An 18,940-nucleotide genomic window follows, 5' to 3' on the forward strand; every position below is an offset into this window, starting at 1 on the left:
CCCCACCCGGCCGGGCCAGGAGTGCGCAGCCGGCGGCTGGGTATTCCCCGACCCGAGGCGGCTGTAGCGTTTGTGCAGCGCCCTGAAGGTCACCCCGCAAGGGCGGCGGCGGCGGCTGTCGTGCGTGCGAGTCGTGTCCCTCCCGCCGCAGGGGACGCGCAAGGCCTGCTCCCGCCGGGGAGCCCCTGCCCACCCCTCCCGGCTAGTGCTCCCAGGGCGCGAGGGGCGGAGCATAGGGCCGGGACGGGAGCGCTGTCGGCGCTCATTATTCCGCAGTCGCGATACACGTGAACCTGCCGGGGTGTGGCGGACCCGGCGGAGCGGGGCGCGGGGGCGGGCGGCCGCGCAAGGTGCCAGGAGCAGGAGAGGGACAGCGACGGTGCTCAGCAGCGCCCGGCCGACCAGCTCTGCTGCGGGAAGCAGGGACCGCAGGGAGCAGGCAGGGCAGGAATACCGGGAACGGGCGGGCACGTTTGCGGACCAGCGCGCGCACAGGTGTGAGGGTGCGCGCGCGCACGCGCTCGCAGCTACAGCCAGGCAAGGGACACGCGCCCCCGCGGTAGCACGCACGCACCTGCCCGGCTCGGAGGGTCGGAGCTCCGGTGAGCAGCAGGCGGCCAACACCCATCCTGCCCCCCAGTGCCGGTGCCGCAGCCCCCCGCCCCCTCCCTCCTTGACGCTCCCGCCGCCGGCGCGCCCCCACCGCGCCCCGCCCGCCCCAGGCCCCGCCCGCGGAGCGCTCGGCTGACCCGCATTGGCGGCGGCGCGGGCAGGGCGGAGCCCGCGGTGTATATGAAGGGGCGCTGCGTGGGGAGCGCGGCTGCTCCGTGCCCTGTGCGCTCCGCTGCGTTTTCACCGTCGCTCCGTGTTCCCCCGGCCGCCTCCCCCGCTCTGCCCCGTCGGGCCGGCGCCGCCGGGGCGGGCGCACCCATCCGCACCTTCTGGGGCCGCTCAGCCCGGCCGGGTCCTGCCCGCTCCGCCTGCTGAGGGCTGTAGATCTCTGCACGCCGCTCGCCCACCCCGCTGTTCGCCATGGCCCGCGGGAAGGCCAAGGACGGTGATGGCAACTGGAAGAAATTCATCTGGAACTCGGAGAAGAAGGAGCTGCTGGGCCGCACTGGGGGCAGCTGGTGTGAGTGCGGGGCCGGGGGGCGGCGTTGCGTTGGGCGCTGCAGCACGGCCCCGGCGCTCCGCCTCCGCCGGCTGCGGCGGGGCTGCGGCCGGGGCGGAGGGGGGTGGCGGCAGGGTGTCCCCGCGGGGCGAGGGAGGTAGGGACGGGGTCCCCCTGCTCTTTCCCTTCGCTCTTCGCTGGGGCCCCGCGGGGTCGGCGAGTGCTGCCCCTCGAGTGCGGCTCCAGGTGGGTCCGGGGGTGAGGCGGGGTCGGGCCGACCTTGTCGAGGGCGCCTCGTCCTTGGGTCTCCTTGCTTTCTCGGTGGCTGGCCCGGCCCGGGAGCATCGCCGTCGGGGGACACTGACCTCCCAGTTCTCATCTGCCTTAGACCTTTCAGAGGCTTTTTCTTTTTTCTGTTTTCTCTGGATAAATGAAACTAAGCGAGTTTTACTCCAATGAGAAAGAGCATTGACTTTTAATATCTCCGCAAGAAGGAAAGGTCTCTATGTGCATTCCTCATAAATGCTTGTGCTGTATTCATTGCATTTAGCCTAAAGAGGTTTTTCATTTCCTTACACAAATAACAGCCGTCCAGTTGCTGCCAACCACAGCTGGTGTTGCCACCCTTGCGATGTTAAATTCAGCTCCTATTGTAATGGATCGGCCCGGAGGTGCCATGTCCAGAGCCGGCAGCTCTGGCAGGTGGACTAGAGCAGGCTTCTGCCGTATCTTTACGTGAGCAGAATGGGGTTGTGGGTGCGCATGGAGAGGTATTTTCTGCTTCTGAGGCACTAGGCAACTGCGCAGCGCTTTAAATGTGGAGGCTGAACCAGGTCCTTCTCCCAGAGTGTCTGTACCTATCTGCCTAGGACTGATTTCCATTTGCTGAGTCGATCTGCAGACTGACGATCAGATTCTTCTGTTACAAGCCTACCTGTTGCAAGAAGCTTTTTCCTTCAGCCCTCTGGTGCTCAGTTTCTAGACCCACTGCGTATTTTCTGAGACCTTGGAGCAGTTTTGACCTTTAAGGTGTCTTTGGCGTTTAGAGCATCCTGGCTGGCAACCTGATTAAATAAGCAACCTCCCAGCGTTTGCCTTTCGATATTACAAAACTCAAAGGCATTATGCTGCAGACAACAGCATTAGTGTTTCGTTTGTTACAACAGCACCTCCTATGACCATGCTCTGGAAAAAATTTCCACACGTCCCTGACGTCACAGCCATTTGCTTTACGCTGCCTGGATACCAAAGAGTGCTTTAACTCCTGGAGAACCATGCTACTGCACCCAGCTCTGCCCTTCAGCCCTGGCTACCACTGGTGCATGCAAGGAAGACAAGAGGATGGACTACCTTTCTGACAGTGTTCCTCAGCCTCTGTTTCTCTGGGTGGCCATCCTGTTTACCTGTCTTTCACAGACTTAGAACAACCAGATGTCAGCTTTCATTGTGATGCTTCTCTAATGATGTAGGGTTTTTGATGGAGCTGGGGAGTGAGGAGGAATCTTACCACCCACTACTTACTCCCCATCTCTGGTACCTCATCACTTCAAGTCCTTCAAATAAACTATATCTGTTTTGTTTGCAATTAGGTGAGGACAGTGTGAGATCAAGCAGGCTCGCTCTCAAGTTGTCTTTGGTCTCTGCTTGTCCCTGCAGCCTGATGAGCAATACAGTTGCTTGGCATGGGCTGGCCTACCCTTGTAGGTGGCCTGGTGGTGTGTAGTACAGCATGTTACCCTGCAGTTAATCTGTTCAGATAATCCTTGTAAACTGGTAACTGATACCCAGAGCTGGGCTGCATCTCCATTCTTCTCCGTTCTTCCCAGTCCCCCCTCAAGATGATTCTAGACGTTCCTTCTAGACTGAAACTACATTTAGTCTTTCATTCTTACATAATTCACTCTCTTACTGGTATGAGCAGTGCCATAGTGTCTTTGTAGGCACACAAGGCTGGTAAATGTGCAGAATTTTGACACCTTAAGAAAGTACTTTCCTACATTTGAGATGGAGTCCTGAAATTAATTTGGCCTGAGCTCTTTACCCGTTGTCTTTTTTTTTTTTTTTGAGATGATGGCCTGAATTACTGGAAGAGATAAGGCTTTACGGTGGCTTGTAAACGTGAATGAAACACTTACTGGTACTACTCCTGGAAATAGCTTTGAGCCCCAGAGCTGTGTGGAATGAGTATCCTTCAAGCACACCTGTGCTTGCTGTGGGGGCACTTGGATCACTGACTGTGTCCAGTGGAAGGGCCTGTGGTGGTGGTGCTGGGTCAGCCAAGCGATCCTTGAAGGTGTGGGGGAACATAGTTTAGTCTCTATATTTTATAAGCCCAAATCCTGATTCACAGATTTCTAAGTTTCAGGGGCTCATGTTTCCCCACCACCACCAAACAACTGGAGTGCCTTACATTTCCTGTCTGCATCAGGGCATAATCTCACTGTTAAATAGATGTCCTTGCAACGTCTGATTTTTGTGTGCTGGGCACCTCCTTGCAAGTGGCAAAGGTTGGAAGTACTGTCCTGAAGCATGACTGCCATGAAGACTTGATTTGATTCCTCTTTGTTTGTTTTCTCTTGCAGTTAAGATTCTCCTCTTCTATGTCATCTTCTACGGTTGCCTGGCAGGTATATTCATTGGGACCATCCAAGTGATGTTGCTCACTGTCAGTGAATTTGAGCCCAAATACCAGGATCGAGTGGCACCTCCAGGTAACTAAATAGGAGGCCTGTGTTTGACTTCATGCAAGCTGTTCTGGGAAGGCGAGGTCAGTTACCCACCTCAAGAAGGAGGATGAAATAAGCGTGTTGCTGCAACATATATTTAGGGGGTGGGTATGTTCTCAGCCTTCTGTGTTAACAGTACTGGGGCTTGAAGAAAATCCTGCTAGAATTAAAGGTTGCATCACAGGAAAAATGTTTCCTCTCTGAGAGGAACTTGAACCTGCTTTGGTTTTCTCTTCCCCTAAGCTAAAGTGATGGGGTGAGGCTAAAAGGCTTCACTTTTGGGAACAGACCGTATGAGGAAGGTGGGTTCAGTTTTTCTTTCTTCAGAACCACTCTCTTCACATGGGTAAGTGAAGGGATAAAGATAAAATGTTGGCTCTATCAGTGGAAGTGGTGTGCACAAGGAGCAAGGGGACAGTGCCAGTTCTGGGAGTGCTCATGGAATTATTTTATCCAACACCAAAGTACCCCTTCTCTAGAAATGCTGTGGCACTCAATAGTGGGAATTGCAACTGATTGGAGTGGGAGGTGAAGGGAGGGTTGGGTGGGTCTGGTAGCTGCTGATGTGTGACCCGTCCTCACAGGCATAGAAATCTCTGCTCAAAATGATGCCTGAGCAGTGTCTGTAGCCAGCTGGCCTTGGGTAGGGCAGAAGGAGCGAATGGCCCTTGCCGCAGGTTTGCGCTCCGCCTGCCTGGGCTGCACTGCGCTATCTGACTCCAGCCACAGCCGGCGGCTGGAGCGCAGGGGGAGCTGCACAACTGCTGCTTTCCCACATTGCAAATGACCTTGAGGCTGCCTGGCGATGGGCATCCTAACGATCTGTCTCCAGTTGCTCTGTGAAACAGTTCAGAAGCTTTTAATAACAGTGGTATTTAAGTGACAATTGTGACGCTGATGGCTTGTAGCTACACAAGTTATGTATGCGCTGTCTTGCAGCTGCGCTGCCTTGCAGCCCCACTGCCTGTTGTGCTGTGCTGTGAAGCCCTGCCCTAAACACAGGGAATGATGCTGTCACCAAATGGTGTTACAGCTCAGCTAAGTCATCTTTTCCAAATAACTGCTTTTCTACCAGCATGCTTTAAACACAGAACAGAGGCTGGAACTGCTGTGTTAGTGAGTTATACTTCTTCATGTACCACCACCATGGCTGGGGCAAATGCTGTCTTAAGCACTGAAAGCAGCTCTTTTAATCTCTGCAGTGGACCCTGACATTTGCAGGAAAGACTGTCACTGATACTGCCCAGAGCCATTGGCTGCATCTGAAAAGCCAACATGGCTAATGCTGGGGTAATTGTTACTTAGTAATGTGTTTGTCCCCCTCGTGAAGTAATTAGCAAAGGCACCCATGGATCTGAGGTCTCATGCAGATAGCCTTGCTGTTCAGCCAGATGTCACATAATTACCTGTTCTAAGAACACCAGTTGCTTTCTGTGAAACAGCAGTTTATGATTCCAATTTAAAGCAACTCTGGTAAAATTTTTGTGAAAGACTTCAGCCTGCAAAGGATTTTTATTAATATCTTAATTGCATACTGCACCAGTTTTTCTGGGGCTTCCTTTTTTTTTAACAAAGAAAAGGAATTGAATTTCAAGACATTCTTGTAGTTTGTACTGCAGAAATCAAAATGGAGGAACAATGTCAGGAATCTTTTGTAATAGGCTTTCAGGATGGGTACTGAAATCAAGGGGAACAAAATCCACCTCCTTGAATGTGTGACAGTGGGGAGCCAGTAAACAAGGGTTTTGAACCAAGCTGCCATGGCATATGCATAAAACTTTAAAGAAATAATTAGTAGATAGAACAGGATCCTTTGCAGAGCATCACTTGACAGCACTTCATACGGATGTGGACCAGCTGGTGTAGGGCATGGTGGAGGCTTGCACTTAGTATCCAGTACATTCCTTGTCCTGTAGCACGGCAGCTATGAAACTGTAAGTCCAAAATCGCCCTTTAATGCAGGCTTTCAGAGACACTGATAGGTAGTGAGTGGCTGCCCTGCTGTTTGGGAGGTCAGCAATCCCTGTATTCTCTGGCTGTGTGGGATTCTCCCCAGTGCTGTAAGCACAGCTGCTGTTCTGTCAAGGAACATACGTGTGGTGAGCACCAAAGTTGAACTTTCTGTCATCTGAAACACCTGCACATGATGAACTATATAAAGTAGGATGTTGTGCAATTCTAATTCCTGGTTCTTGTGGGAAAATTTGTGAGCCAAGTAAGTATACTGGCAGCTTGATAAAGCCCTGGATTTTCTAGGGAGCCAGAAAAGCTGGTTTTATTCTTGTTACAGTGCTCTGTCCTTCTTCAGCAAGTCACTGTTGTGTCAGTGCAGAATGTTTTCAGAAAGGGAAAACTAACTTGCCTTCAGGATTTGCAAGAGAAAATGCTGTAGGGGCTGCTATAATATCATTCTTGTTCTGAAATACAACAGATTTCATAGCAGCAGCAAAACCTACAGGGTGTTGTATTGAGTTATTGACATGGGTATAACATTGAAAGCCATAAAGTGCTATTTTTGTAGCCAAGTGTCATTAATATGGTAATTGGTTTCTGCATTGAACACAACAGGAATGTTATACAGGGCTTCAGGGCAAGCTGAGTATTGTACCTTTCCATTACACTATTTTTTCTTTCTTTTGTCTTGTGGGGGAAGGGACAGTGCAGTTCACCTGCCTCCAGCTCTGCCGTTGCGACAGCCCCAGCTCCCAGTTCCACGTGTGCTGCAGGCTTCGACTCAGCTTTGAACACAGGGGACTTAACCCTGCTACTAGTGAAGGATGAGGATATTGCCTCTTAAGAAGCCTTCCTGAAAAATAATGCTTCATTCTCCCCCTCCCCACCCCAATACAAATTGGGCTGTGTATTCTGCCATCTTGTGGTGTGCATCCCGTGGAACAGCATTCCATCAGGGGCTGGCTGAGGGGACAGACCTCACTGCAGCCTGAGGCAAAGCTTTGTAAGTGATGGCTGGAAGGAAGAATCCCCTGCTCCAGGGGATCTCAGGTGTTCCTGCTTCAGGCACTGCTGGGCAGTGAGTGCATCATAGAAAGGCTGCTTTGGTATGTGTTCCCCACTTGGCTTATTTAGCTTGGACAGCAGCAGCAAGGTAGCAGGGAGACTTCAAAGGAGTGTGTACTGCCTCCTGGGAAGTTGCACCTCTTTGCTTCTCTCATCTCAGCAGCACCTGTTCTTGGGAAAATCTCAGTCTCCAGGCTGTTGCAGCCAAGCAGGTTTTGCTGTGTTTGCAGAAAACTCACACCTGCTTTTTGCACTTTGGGTATGAGGTTGACTGGATGCTTGGAAGGGCATTGTTTAATATGGTGGTTTTTAAAATCTTCCTCACATAGTGAGCTGGGGGAGGGTGTAGTGATCACTCAATTTGTTGTCTGTGTCATCTCAGGAGTGTTCATACTCATTTGGAACAAAGATTACATGGTACTTGGAAATGAGCATGGTGTGATGGAGCAAGAGTGGTTACTACGGCCTTATACAACTGTTCCTAATAACAAGCCTGACTTCCCACTTGTAGTTTCTTCCTCTTTACCCTCAGGATACTTCTCCTGAAATCTTCCTATTGCAGCTCAGAATGATAAAATCTATGTGGAAAACTGGTTTTAAGTGAACTTGAATAAACAGGATTTTAATCTGCAGTGGCATTTTGGAAGTGGAAGTGTAGCTGAAAAAAAGAACACAAATGACTTTATGTGGGGTTTTTTGGTGTTTGATGTCCTTGTATAGCCACATCCAGCAAAAGTTGGTGTCCATTACCAACTCAAGGCATTGCTCATCATTTATATGGACAATGCCAGCCAAGTGAAGATGGGTCTTATTTCCTAACAAGGCACTCTGAGGTGCCAGTTGTGGCAATTTTCTAATTTGTCAGTATTTTAGCAATGAGTTACTTCATTATTTCATGTGGAAAGAACAGCATAACCATGTGACACCATGGTGCATCTCTGTTGTAATAGCTTGAGATGCAGAGCTGTGTCATACAGATTATAGTCTGAAGATAGGGAGAGGGTTGTTAGACTCCTGGCTCTGAAAGCACCTGCGGGTTTGTTTCTTTTCCCCTATAGGACTTGCTCATGAATGGCTTCCTCATGTGCATGCAGCCCTTAAAAACTTCATTCATGCCAGCCACACACTTCCTTGGGTGTCTAGCAATACGTGCCAGGTAGTACTGCAAGGACTCAACTTTTAAGTGTTTTGCTTGCTTAAGTTGCCAACTGGGGGTGAGAGAATGTTCCAGAAAGGTTTGTGTTCCGCAGAGGTTACCTTCTGCCATTGTACAACATGCTTGGTTTTCCACACAAGATTGCTTAAGGTTTCAGTGATAGTGCTGCTCTACTAACACCACTGCAGCTTAGTATGTCTGTTTTAGTATGGCTATGGGATGTACAGAAGGAAACGATACATCAGGGCTTAGGGCTTTGCATCCAGTCAGTTGCAGGCATGTGAGAATGGAGGTTGTGGTAGAAGCCAGTAACAGCTTTTTAATTAGGATAGAAGTATTTTTCATTACAAGCCTTTAATATTCATAAAGATTGTCTTTCTTGCTCTGTAAGTGGGAAGATTGATCTCCACTCTGCTCCTATCCTAAACAAAGCAATCACTCATGTGCCAAAGCCTGGTCTAGTCTGGTTCATCCATCCACCTGGAAATGCTCCCAACTGGGCAGAAAACAGCCCAGCTTGGGCCAAGGGCTACCTGGCAGGAACAGTGGTTCCTTTGTGCTGGCTGCTGGAACAGCTGCTTGGATGTACTGCCTGGGCTTCGTGGCAGTTCTGTGGAGATGTGCAAGGCAGGGATGCTTTGGGATGGCAGTCTGTTCTCCAGCCAAGTCACTTTCTGATGAGCAGAGGGTTGGCTTTGGACTTCATCTGTCAGTGGCCAGGCGCTCTTAAAGAGAGAACAGAGATCTTCTACTGGATGGCTTTTACAAACCACAGGGTTTATTGCTGACCTTCACATCACCTTTCCCAGGCCTGTGTGGGTGCCCTATGTGTTACCTTGGACAAGACAAGAAACAGAGATGGGGAGGTCCTGAGCAAAACTGACAACTTCACTTGCCTGACTGGAACTTAACAAGCCTGGCCATGTTTTCTTGATTTTTTTTTTCTTTTTTTTTGTATTTATACACTTGAATATGTATGTGAATATGTATGTCACCTGTAACTTGAACTCTGGAAAAGGCAGACCCAGGAGAGGACCTAAGGCCTGGCCTGCCTCTGCTCTCTGCTGCAATTCCAGACAGCCACTTCAGGTGACAGAGCCTGTTCTTCCCAGCTGAGTGGTAACATGAGAAGGGCTGGCAGGATGGGTTTGAAGTCCCTTACTAAAATGGAAACTGGCATGTTTTTTTCTATATATAACTGTTTGTGAAGCAAGAAAATGAGTAATTGCTTAGAAAAGGGTTGAAAGCCACTGACTTTGGGAGGGTAGGATGTCATTCTGCTAGAGGAATAGAGAAGTGCTTCTAAACTTGGAAACTCAACCTGGTCCATTTGTAGCAGAGGGATTTTTGAGCAGTGAAAAGCTGCTTCAGGAATTAAACTTGAAACACCAGAGCTCCTTGCTGGGCTTCTTGCAATCTTTGATGACCAGGAGCTGTGTTCAGAGGAACAAAGGTAATCTTTGTCTTAGGTTACAAATTCCAAGTTAGTGGGTAGTGGCGGGGGGGGGTGGGGGGGAGTGGTGAGTTGGTTTGCAGAGGGACTGAGCAGAAGCACTCAAGTAGCTTTGGAAAAATTGCTGGGAGTCACAAGCTCTTGTGGGTTGGGGCCAGCCGGCTAAGCTGCCTGAGTTTTGCACCAGAGGAACTTCTTGGCAACAGGCCTGTTCTGAAAGCTGTCAAAGCAAATGCTGCTCCCTTGCTCCTTTTCTTCATCTTGCTAAAATGAAGAGGACAAACTGAACTGAAGTCAGGACCTTAATAATTACAGTCACTGCCACAAAAGCAGCATGAGCTTGGTTCCCATTACTTGAATTAAAGTGTTAGCCGTGCATCAATACTTTCAATTAAAATGTGACCTAAACACTGCATAGGAACAATTATTTCCAAGTTCCACAATGAAGAGCAAAGGAGATGGTGCTTTTCATTATCTGTAGCATTTCTTGTTTATAGTATCTTCTCCATGCATCATTATTATAGTCTAAATCTGAGCTGGTTAGAACAGCCCAGAATGTGGAGAGTCTTTTAAACAATTCTTTTGTGTGGTGGCATTTCCTACTCACCTCCTTGGTGATGAGCTGCTGATGGAACTTACCTTCTGAGTTCTCTTACAATCAGAAATACCCAATTAGGCAGTGAAAAGAGAGGAGGCAGTGCTCAGGCAGCTGAATTTACTAAGGGAGAAAATGTCTCCTGCCCTGCATCCCACAGGGGAGACACACAAAGGCCACATGGCTTCCAGCTGGCAGAGCATGAAGGGATTTGGGAAACCGCTTGTCTTTTGTTGCAGGAGCTCACGAGTGGAGAGCTGTGCTGTATCCTAAACACAGAGTTTGCAGACACTGAAGGCAGCCTGTTAGGGATACTTAATGTTCTTATGTGCTTGGCCTCACACGCCGCTTCCCTTCTGTCCTCAAGGAGGAGGCAAAAGTGCATAGTGGACCTGTGGTTGGCTCTTTTTCTTGAACGAAGGCTAGACTTTGTAGCCTCACTTCTCCATTTTGTGATTTTTGTCTTTTTACCTGACACAAACACTGTGATAAATATTTTAAGACTGTTTCTGGAAAGAGGAGAACCTCTCCTCCAAGTGAGCTTAAGCTGTTTTGTCAAAGTTCTTACATCTGAAAAATAGAGATTATTATTAGGAGTTATGTTCTTGGCATCACCTGGAAGCTGTGCAGCTCTGAGATGTACTTCATGTTTTCTCCCTGATTTTTTGCTTTTCTTAGGACTGACTCAAGTCCCCCAGGTTCAAAAGACAGAAATTGCCTTCACTGCCTCTGATCCCAGAAGTTATGAACCCTATGTGAGGAACTTGGCTAATTTCTTAAGGGACTACAGTGATGAGCAACAAACTGAAAACATCGTGTTTCAGGACTGTGGAGGTAAGTCTTGATTGTTTCCTTCAGCTGAGGACTGAATGATGCCTCTGTCAAGTCTACCAAAAGCTGAGGTTGAGCAGTGGTGGGTCTTGGTCTTCAGCTGTTCCAGCAGCATATGTGTTAACTGGCTGCTCATTAATTTTATTTGGGCAGACCACACTGGGCCATACCTAGCAGCTTATTGGAGGGTTGGGAACCTCGCATTTCACTGGGAGAACTCACTCTTCAGCTGACTCTGAAGATGGCACTGACCTGATTCTCTCTGAAAGCCACAGGGGTTTTACTGATGACTTTGCTAAAGCTAGTGTCGGTCCTCTTTGTGCCATGCAGTCAAACATCTGGGAGGTGTACAAATAACCTATTACTCTTAATAGGTTATTTGTAATCATGTGAATGAGACTCTCATCTCATAATATATCTGTATCAAATCTGAGGGGAACCCACTTGTAAAAGCTGCCCAGAAGAAAATTAGTCTCTGAGCCAGATGACTCTGGAAGAAATGTGTTATAAAACAAAGGTCCATAAAACTTGCTGGTCTGAGAGCAGCCCTGTGTTGGGGGATGGCTGGGTGTAAGTCTGCGGAGTGCCTTAACTGCCCTGGTAAGGCAAATCCCACCTGCCCAGGGAAGTTTAAGTGACATGCACAAGATCTCAATGCATCTGGTTGTGTTTTCCTTCCCCTGCTGTGACAGACACACCTACTGAATACAAAGAGAGAGGACCATATAATGATGCCCAGGGCCAGAAGAAGGTCTGCAAATTCAAACGTGAATGGCTGGAAAACTGTTCTGGGTTAAATGATCCCACCTATGGCTACAAGGATGGCAAACCATGCATCCTTGTCAAGCTCAACAGAATTATTGGCTTCAAACCTCAGGCAAGTATCTTTCTTCCCTTTCTAGTGAAAGATAGTGATCCGGAGGAAGAGTTGGCTGCAGATTGGCTGTGCCTGCTTTCTGGTTTCTGGAAAGAGATCAGTATTAAACCCCTTCTGCAGAGGATAAACTGTGAGACAATTTGAGTAATTTGCTTTAAAAATGCTTTTAATTGAAAAGCAGTGGAAGTTGTGCACTGCAAGTTGGTAACAAGTAGCACTGAACCTCACAGTGCAACCTCCTGGTTATTTATCTGGTAATTTCTGAGCCTGCTATTGGAGTTGCTATAAAGGAGCATTTTCTTCAAATTATAAATTCCATTTTTAAATTCCTGTATGCTTCCATGGCACTATCCTAGACCAACCCTGTCTGTAGTAACATCAGTACATTTTGTCATGCCCTGATCTACTCCATTCTTTTCCTCAGGCAGTGCAGTCTTGTCTGCCTTGCCATAACTGCTTAATTAATTTATGAAATGCTAATATTAAATACCAGAGTGAAACACAGGCTTGAAAGAGTAAACTACATTTGAAAGTCAGGCACAGCTGCAAGAAAGGTGAGGAGGTCTTTAGTTAATTTAATGTAGTTTTTCAGAGGCTTTAGGATATCTCTGCTAATTGGTTGCTCTGCCCTTCACCCAAAAGGAAGTCTGCAGTAATGCCAAAGGGTGTTAATCTGGGTATTCATGGCTTTTCCTTCTGTTTGTTTCTCTAGTGCATTAAAATGCTAAAAATTTCTTTTAAGAATTCAGTGGCAAAATGCATGCTGTTGAATAAGGTGGTGCACAAAACCTGCCACTCCATCTTTTGGACGGAGAACAGTGCAAATGGCATTCTAAGCCACCTTCACGTCCATCTGTCAAGGCACTTGAGGATGGGAATTGGTGCTGTCTAACAAGTCCTGAAAAATGTTTTCCTTCAAAGAGAGTTTGTCCTGTGCTACAAAAATGAACAAACTTTTGGTTTATCTGATGCATGGTGGAAACATTTTAGCAGAATGTACTGTGGTGGCTGTAGGGTGACATGAGATGTGCATGTTTGATGACTGGGAAAGAGAATGGTTTGGTGTGTTCCTCTCTTTTTTGCTATGGAGCTCTGTAGACCTCCAGACTGCATTAGACAGCAGGGTCTGGTTGTGGAACAACTTTGCAGATTTCATTTAGAAACAAGGTATCCAAGGCAGTATTTATTTTGTGGTTCCACCTCCAGAAGAGACCCCGTAGTTCTTGCACTGGGAAAAGTGTTTGTAAAGCAGATCTGAAACTGCAGTGTTGTCAAACAATACTGCTGCACTTTAAAAGACCAAAGACCAGCTGGGTTAGTGGTTGGACTATGAAAGTTGGAACTCACGCTTTTCTCTGATATACCCAGAGCTGTCGTCCTTCCTTGTTGGTGGTGTTTAAGTTCAGCAGTGTCAGAGTGAGACTGCCACACTTTGTTCTTTCCTGTGCATTTCCAGTCCTGATCGCACACACCTGGCAGGCAGGTGGCAAATCCTGCACCAGTGCGATCCTGCCACTGCCTGAGCTTGCAAAAATGAGCCCCACTAGCCACAGACACTCTACCATGAAACACTTTCCCCAGGGACACCACGGAACTAAACCCAGCCTCACCTACTTGTATCCACAGCAGGTGAAGCTGTAAGAACAGCCAGTAGTTCTGCTTGGGTCAAGTTCCCCTGCTTCCAGTTGTGTCAGTCCCAAGAACCACTGACAGCTGTTGCCTCTGAACTGTGCTTAGAAGGGATTCCAGTTAATGGTGTGTGTTCGGTACTGTTGATCTTTGTTGCTGCAAAGGTGCTCCAGTCTGCAGAGGAGTGTCCAGTGTGTAACATCCCCTTGTTCTGGATTTCTTCTAGGCTCCAATCAATGAAAGCCTGCCTCCTGAGATTATGGCAAAATACAACCCAAATCTCATCCCTGTCCACTGTGTTGCCAAGGTAAGTTGGAAATGCGACAGAGCAGAGTTGGGAAGCTGCAGGGGATGACTAAGCCTTTGTCCAAGTGTAGTAGTTATCCCCTTGCCTGCCTTTCCATAGACAAATGGGGTGGTTCTTACTTGGGATAACAGAAGTTTCTCAAAGCCCTGCTGATGGATGAGTTAGTGCTACCTTCACGGAGTGGGGTAAAAGCAGGCCCAGGTAATTAAAGGTATCTTCAAAAGTAGCCATTTGGCTTTCATGTGCTGTGCTGGAGCCAAAAAAAAAGGCTTCCATGGAAGGTATGGTACTTGACATGTGCAAAGCAGCTGAGAAACAGTAAAGTTTCTGTAGCCAAAGCCTGTGCAATTGTACCACAGGATGCTCTGGTGGTTTCTAACTGTGTAAGTGGCTGAGGCTTTAAATTAGGCTAAGCCCTTTTACTGGCTGATGTGTACTGACATGTCCTGTAAACCACTGGCAGCTCTTGTGCTGTCACGGTGGGGACCAGCGCTGACCAAATGGGAGGTCACGGTCTTGCTGAAAATCAGCTGCTGATACAGCCAAGGGCTGCCAAAGTTGGGGTGGTTGTCATTGCTTGTGCCTCCTCCCCCCCTGCAGCGAGAGGAAGATGCAGACAAAATTGGCACGGTGGAGTACTATGGGATGGGCGGCTACCCTGGCTTCGGGCTGCAGTACTACCCCTACTATGGGAAGCTGCTGCAGCCACGGTACCTGCAGCCGCTGGTGGCTGTGCAGTTCACCAACCTGACCTACGACATGGAGGTGCGCGTGGAGTGCAGGGCCTATGGGCAGAATATCGTCTACAGTGACAAGGACCGCTTCCAGGGACGCTTTGATATTAAATTTGACATTAAAAGCAGCTGATCGTAAGCACACCTCTCTTCCTCCCCCCTCCTCCTAGCCATTTAAAAAGGTTAAAAAAAAAAAAGAACAAAATAGAAAATCTACTAGTCTTGAACAAACTGTCATACGTATGGGACCTACACGTAATCTATATGCTTTACACTAGCTTTCTGCATTTACTAGGTTAGAATGTAAACAAAGTGTAGCAATAGCGACAAATATTTATTCTACTGTAAATGACAAAAGAAAACAAAATTGAGCCTTGGGACATGCCCATTTTTACTGTAAATTATGATTCCATAACTGACTTGTAGTAAGCAGTGTTTCTGGCCCCTAAGTATTGCTGCCTTGTGTATTTTATTTAGTGTACAGTACTATAGGTGCATACTCTGGTCATTTTTCAAGCCATGTATTGTATCTGTTTTCTACTTCTTGTGAGCAAAGACTTCTGCTATCCAAGGTGTAAATACTCAATGGGACTAGAACTGGCATGAAACTTCTCATTATTTTGTTCCTTTTCAAAGAAAGGCCCACCTGTGAGAAGATATTTAACAGCACTCCATAAGGCTTCTGGCTTTTCTGTGGTATTAGGGTATTTTATTTGGAGGGGTGGCAGGGAAACTAACTTAAGTGAAGTCAAAGAGAATAGGTGATTGTGTACTGTGCTTTGTAGCGAATGCTGTCTCTCTCTCCACCTCTTCCCTTATCCTCCAGTACGTTGTGTGAGAGACTGGGTCAGGCTATCACTCTCCTCAGTGATAGGCATAACTCTTTGCTTTGTATATTTTCTTTTCTTTTTTTCCTGCTGAAGGCATCGCACACTGTGGTGCTAATGTCTTTATTGAATGTTTTAGCCATTTTCATGGTGGAAGAATTTTATATTTATGCAGTTGTACAATTTTATTTTTTCTGCAAGAAAGTGTAATGTATGAAATAAACCAAAGTCACATGTTTGAAAATAAATCTTTATTTTAAACTTTATAAAAGCAATGCAGTACCCCATAGAATGGTGTTAAATGTTGTCTAAAGTGCAAAACTCTATGTTCTAACATGTAATAATAGCCAGGAGTACAGTGCTCTTGTTGATCTTGTATTTCAGTCAGGTTGAAACATTGGACAAATAAATGAATGAACACACAGTTCTGTGTGCATGTCTGTTGCAGTGGGTGAGGATGGAGCCTGTTACTTGTCCAGAATCTTGAAGAAGTACTGCACCTATTTCAAAGAGAAAATGCATCTTTATCATTCCCAGACAGGCTCAGCACAAGGGAGTTGAAACGGTTGAAACATTTGAAACATTGAGCTGTTACACATCAGTGTTGGGGTCTGGTCATTAGTGTTACTTCCCTGTCCCTACCCCAGATGAGAGGCTCCTGTGGCACACCTGCCTGTGCCTGCCAGGATCCCAAAAAGTCTCTTCCCAATTACTGCATAGCTCCATCTCTGGAGGCACAGGCTCTCTGCTCCAGACAAAACTGTCCATCCTCAGTGCAGGTTAAAGCTTGCAGCCTCCCTTCTGGCTGCTGGATACTGAAGCCACAAGAGTTTCAGGGCCGCCACATGCTTTGTGTTACTGCTGGGCCAGTGGCTATGGCTGAGGACAAGCTCTGCCTGCCGGGGCTGCTCGGAGATGACAAAATGTGGCAGCTGGCTTTGTGCAGGAATCAGGCTCACTTTGTGCTGCATGATGCAGATTACCAGGGAGAATGTCTCCATGTAAAGTGACAAAACAGGACTATCCTAGAACAAGTGGCTTGATAAAGACTTTGTAAGTGGAACACACAATCCTGGAGAAGCAAGATGCTGAATTCTGTCATCTGCTAGAAGGAAAAGTGTGGTTATGGTACGCTGTGGTGGTTAGTGCAGCCATTTAGCTGTTCTGTGTTGTTCTCAAGAAGCAGGTGCCAGCAGAAATCGCACCTTCAACTCTTTCTTTTGCTGCTGTATGTTTAGAGCATGGATTTAAAAAGCTGCGATGAGAGCCCTAACATACTCCCTAATGGAAACTCCATCTGCAAAAAGAACTGCAGGAAAGCTGAGCCATTTTGGCTCCCAGCAATTTATGAGTTCCTACTGCTATCATTTTGGGTGGGGATGGTGTTGCATGGCTCAAGGGTTGGTAGGATCAACTGCCCCTACAATTCAGTTCCTAGGTGAACACTCTGTGACAATTAAGAAAATCAACAAAAAAAAAGCCCCAAGCCAACCAACAAACAAACAAAATTCCCAATTTTATTTGTATGAGACCCAACTCATGGTTAGGTATTTTACTGCCTTTTAATTCTCATATATATATATATATATATATATATATATATATATATATATATATATATATAGAGTGCAAAGTATAAGCATGGATAAAGAGTCTGGCTTATTCCCAGGGTTGGGACAACCATTGTGGAAAATTTAAAGGTGCTTGTGTTTGCTTCAGTGAGCAAATGTCCAAAAGGGCTCGTGCAACGTACTCTTAGGAACTGCATATGAAATTAGGCAAAAACAAACCTTTACCCAACATCCCCACCCCAATCACTTTAGCGTCAGTGAAAACAGAATGGCTGCTCAGATCACTGATTAACCAGGCAGGAAGGGCAGTAGCGATACTAGCTACATGCCCTGCAGCTGCCCACTGAAAAGTCCCACCTGCTCCCAGGCTTCAGGACAACTCTGCTACTAAAGGACCACACCCCCCCACACACCCCAAAAAGGCAGTAAGTGCACCTGGTCAGACACATCCCCTTCCCCCATTAGAAATGCTACTGCAATTTGTCAGACCTACTAGTGATACAGCACTAGAAGACTGTAGGATGGTCAAAAAAATTCCCCAACAATCAAAGTCCAAGGAAACCTCACCCTACCCCACCACAAGCAGGTGTAGACTCCTAGCTGGGCACCCTGCTTGCCCAGTAGCACCAGTGCTTTGGATACACAACAGCCTTGACATCAAAATGACCTTTCACAAATGGCACTGACATAGCCTTATCTGGGCTGGGGTTGGTCAACAGCCCTGGGGGCAGAGGGACTGCAAGCAGGGCAAGGGCCTCAAGGTGTGACATCTCACCAATCCAAATTAAACCATGCCTTCAAGGTGCTCTATCCACTCTCCTCAGGAAGGCATCGCTTTCCTTACTAATAGGACATTACATTATAAATTGCCAATCTGAACATGCTGGTCTTTCTGCCAGATTTACTCAGCGTAGTTAAGTATAATTGTAGCCATTAAAGTGAATTTTATCTCCTTTCTTGTTAAATGGGGCATCTGCATTTAATAAGAGAGACATACAAAAGCACTAGTAAAATAAAAAGCAGAGAGAGAGACATGTACCTATATTTAATAACACAAGCCTTTAAGGCTGTGTCTGCACAAACACTTGCACTAGCACACACCAGCTATCGATTTTACAGCTCTGCACACTGGCACTTCTGGACTTCTGTTCCCAGCTTGGCCAAGGACAGGTGTCCAGCACAGGCCAGGCACAGCCCTCAGCATGGGTGGGGAGCTGTGCCAAGAGCAAAGAAAAAGGTGAAGTGCAGTGGAATCTGCTTCTTCCTAAGTACTAACATCGTGTCCATCCTCAGCCTGGGGTGCTGATACAACTGCTGCCACCACAGGCCTGTTTCTCTGCCATGGAACAGGTTTAATAGAGCTGAGTCAATGCCCCCCCCCCCCCCCCCCCCCCCCGCAACCTGGGCTGCCTTAGCTGGAGCTGCATGGCCACCCCTAGGATTTAAGTACTGATCCACCTCTGCAGCACACACTGACACAGGTGAATGCTGGCCTTGCCCAATGCCTGCTCACTTGACACTAGTAACAAAAGGATTTGTGCTACTTTAGTCTCCTAAGACCCCTTGATTTTGTGCAACCGATTTTTCCAGGCTGGACTGCACATCCTCAGTTTACTTAAAACCTGTGCAAAACCTCTTCCTCCTCAATTAGCTTTTAGTGGATTGTTCAAGACCCAGACTGTATTGGCAAGGCTCAGACATCAGAACAAGCAACACTACATTTCATATACTGTGCAAAACCTGGCACCTGTATGTTCTCTTTAAGTATAATTATCTTTATGTGGGTCAGCTGCCACCCAGCTCCCAGTAAAACCAGTTAAGAGCTGGCAGATCTGCGGTATGCAAATAGGATCCTTCTAAGAACTTCACCCTTGGGAGCATGGCAGTGCTGGATAACAACCACCAGAACTTAGTCACCCATCCCATGACCACAGGTATGCTGTTATGAGAAGAATCAAGACTTCAGAAGAACCAAGATTTCAGCCTGCCAAGAGATTTGGGGTGCCCCCATCTTATGAGGCCCCAGCTGAAGACACCTTGAAGCACCAGGTCTTTTTCCAAGGGGATCCAAGGGGACTTGGTGATAACTTGCATTAAGCATCCAG

General features: G+C 47.5%; 2 protein-coding genes across 3 annotated transcripts in view; one reads left to right on the forward strand and one right to left on the reverse strand.

Moving 5' to 3' along the window:
- The first annotated feature begins 811 nt into the window (after window positions 1-811).
- Window positions 812-15,688, forward strand: ATP1B1 (ATPase Na+/K+ transporting subunit beta 1). Its single transcript, XM_059837964.1, has 6 exons — window positions 812-1,132; window positions 3,694-3,822; window positions 10,738-10,893; window positions 11,583-11,767; window positions 13,623-13,703; window positions 14,304-15,688. The coding sequence occupies exons 1-6, from the start codon at window positions 1,033-1,035 to the stop codon at window positions 14,568-14,570; spliced, it is 918 nt and encodes a 305-aa protein (XP_059693947.1). The 5' UTR covers window positions 812-1,032; the 3' UTR covers window positions 14,571-15,688.
- Window positions 14,442-18,940, reverse strand: part of NME7 (NME/NM23 family member 7) — an 89,718-nt gene continuing 85,219 nt past the window's right edge. For both annotated transcript variants that reach the window (XM_059837962.1, XM_059837963.1), the window contains one exon: window positions 14,442-15,764. In XM_059837962.1, the coding sequence (XP_059693945.1) occupies window positions 15,732-15,764 (33 nt within the window). In that variant the 3' untranslated portion in view covers window positions 14,442-15,731. The remainder of the gene's footprint in view (window positions 15,765-18,940) is intronic.

The sequence above is a fragment of the Haemorhous mexicanus genome, chromosome 2, assembly GCF_027477595.1.
Source record: "Haemorhous mexicanus isolate bHaeMex1 chromosome 2, bHaeMex1.pri, whole genome shotgun sequence".
NCBI classification, from domain to species: domain Eukaryota; kingdom Metazoa; phylum Chordata; class Aves; order Passeriformes; family Fringillidae; genus Haemorhous; species Haemorhous mexicanus.

Bases quoted from the DNA above. Each gene is read 5' to 3' on its own strand.
- ATP1B1 (XM_059837964.1), top strand. From the start codon at position 1,033: ATGGCCCGCGGGAAGGCCAAGGACGGTGATGGCAACTGGAAGAAATTC. The intron at 1,133-3,693 runs GTGAGTGCGGGG...TTTCTCTTGCAG, and splicing joins CCGCACTGGGGGCAGCTGGT to TTAAGATTCTCCTCTTCTAT. The intron at 3,823-10,737 runs GTAACTAAATAG...TGCTTTTCTTAG, and splicing joins GGATCGAGTGGCACCTCCAG to GACTGACTCAAGTCCCCCAG.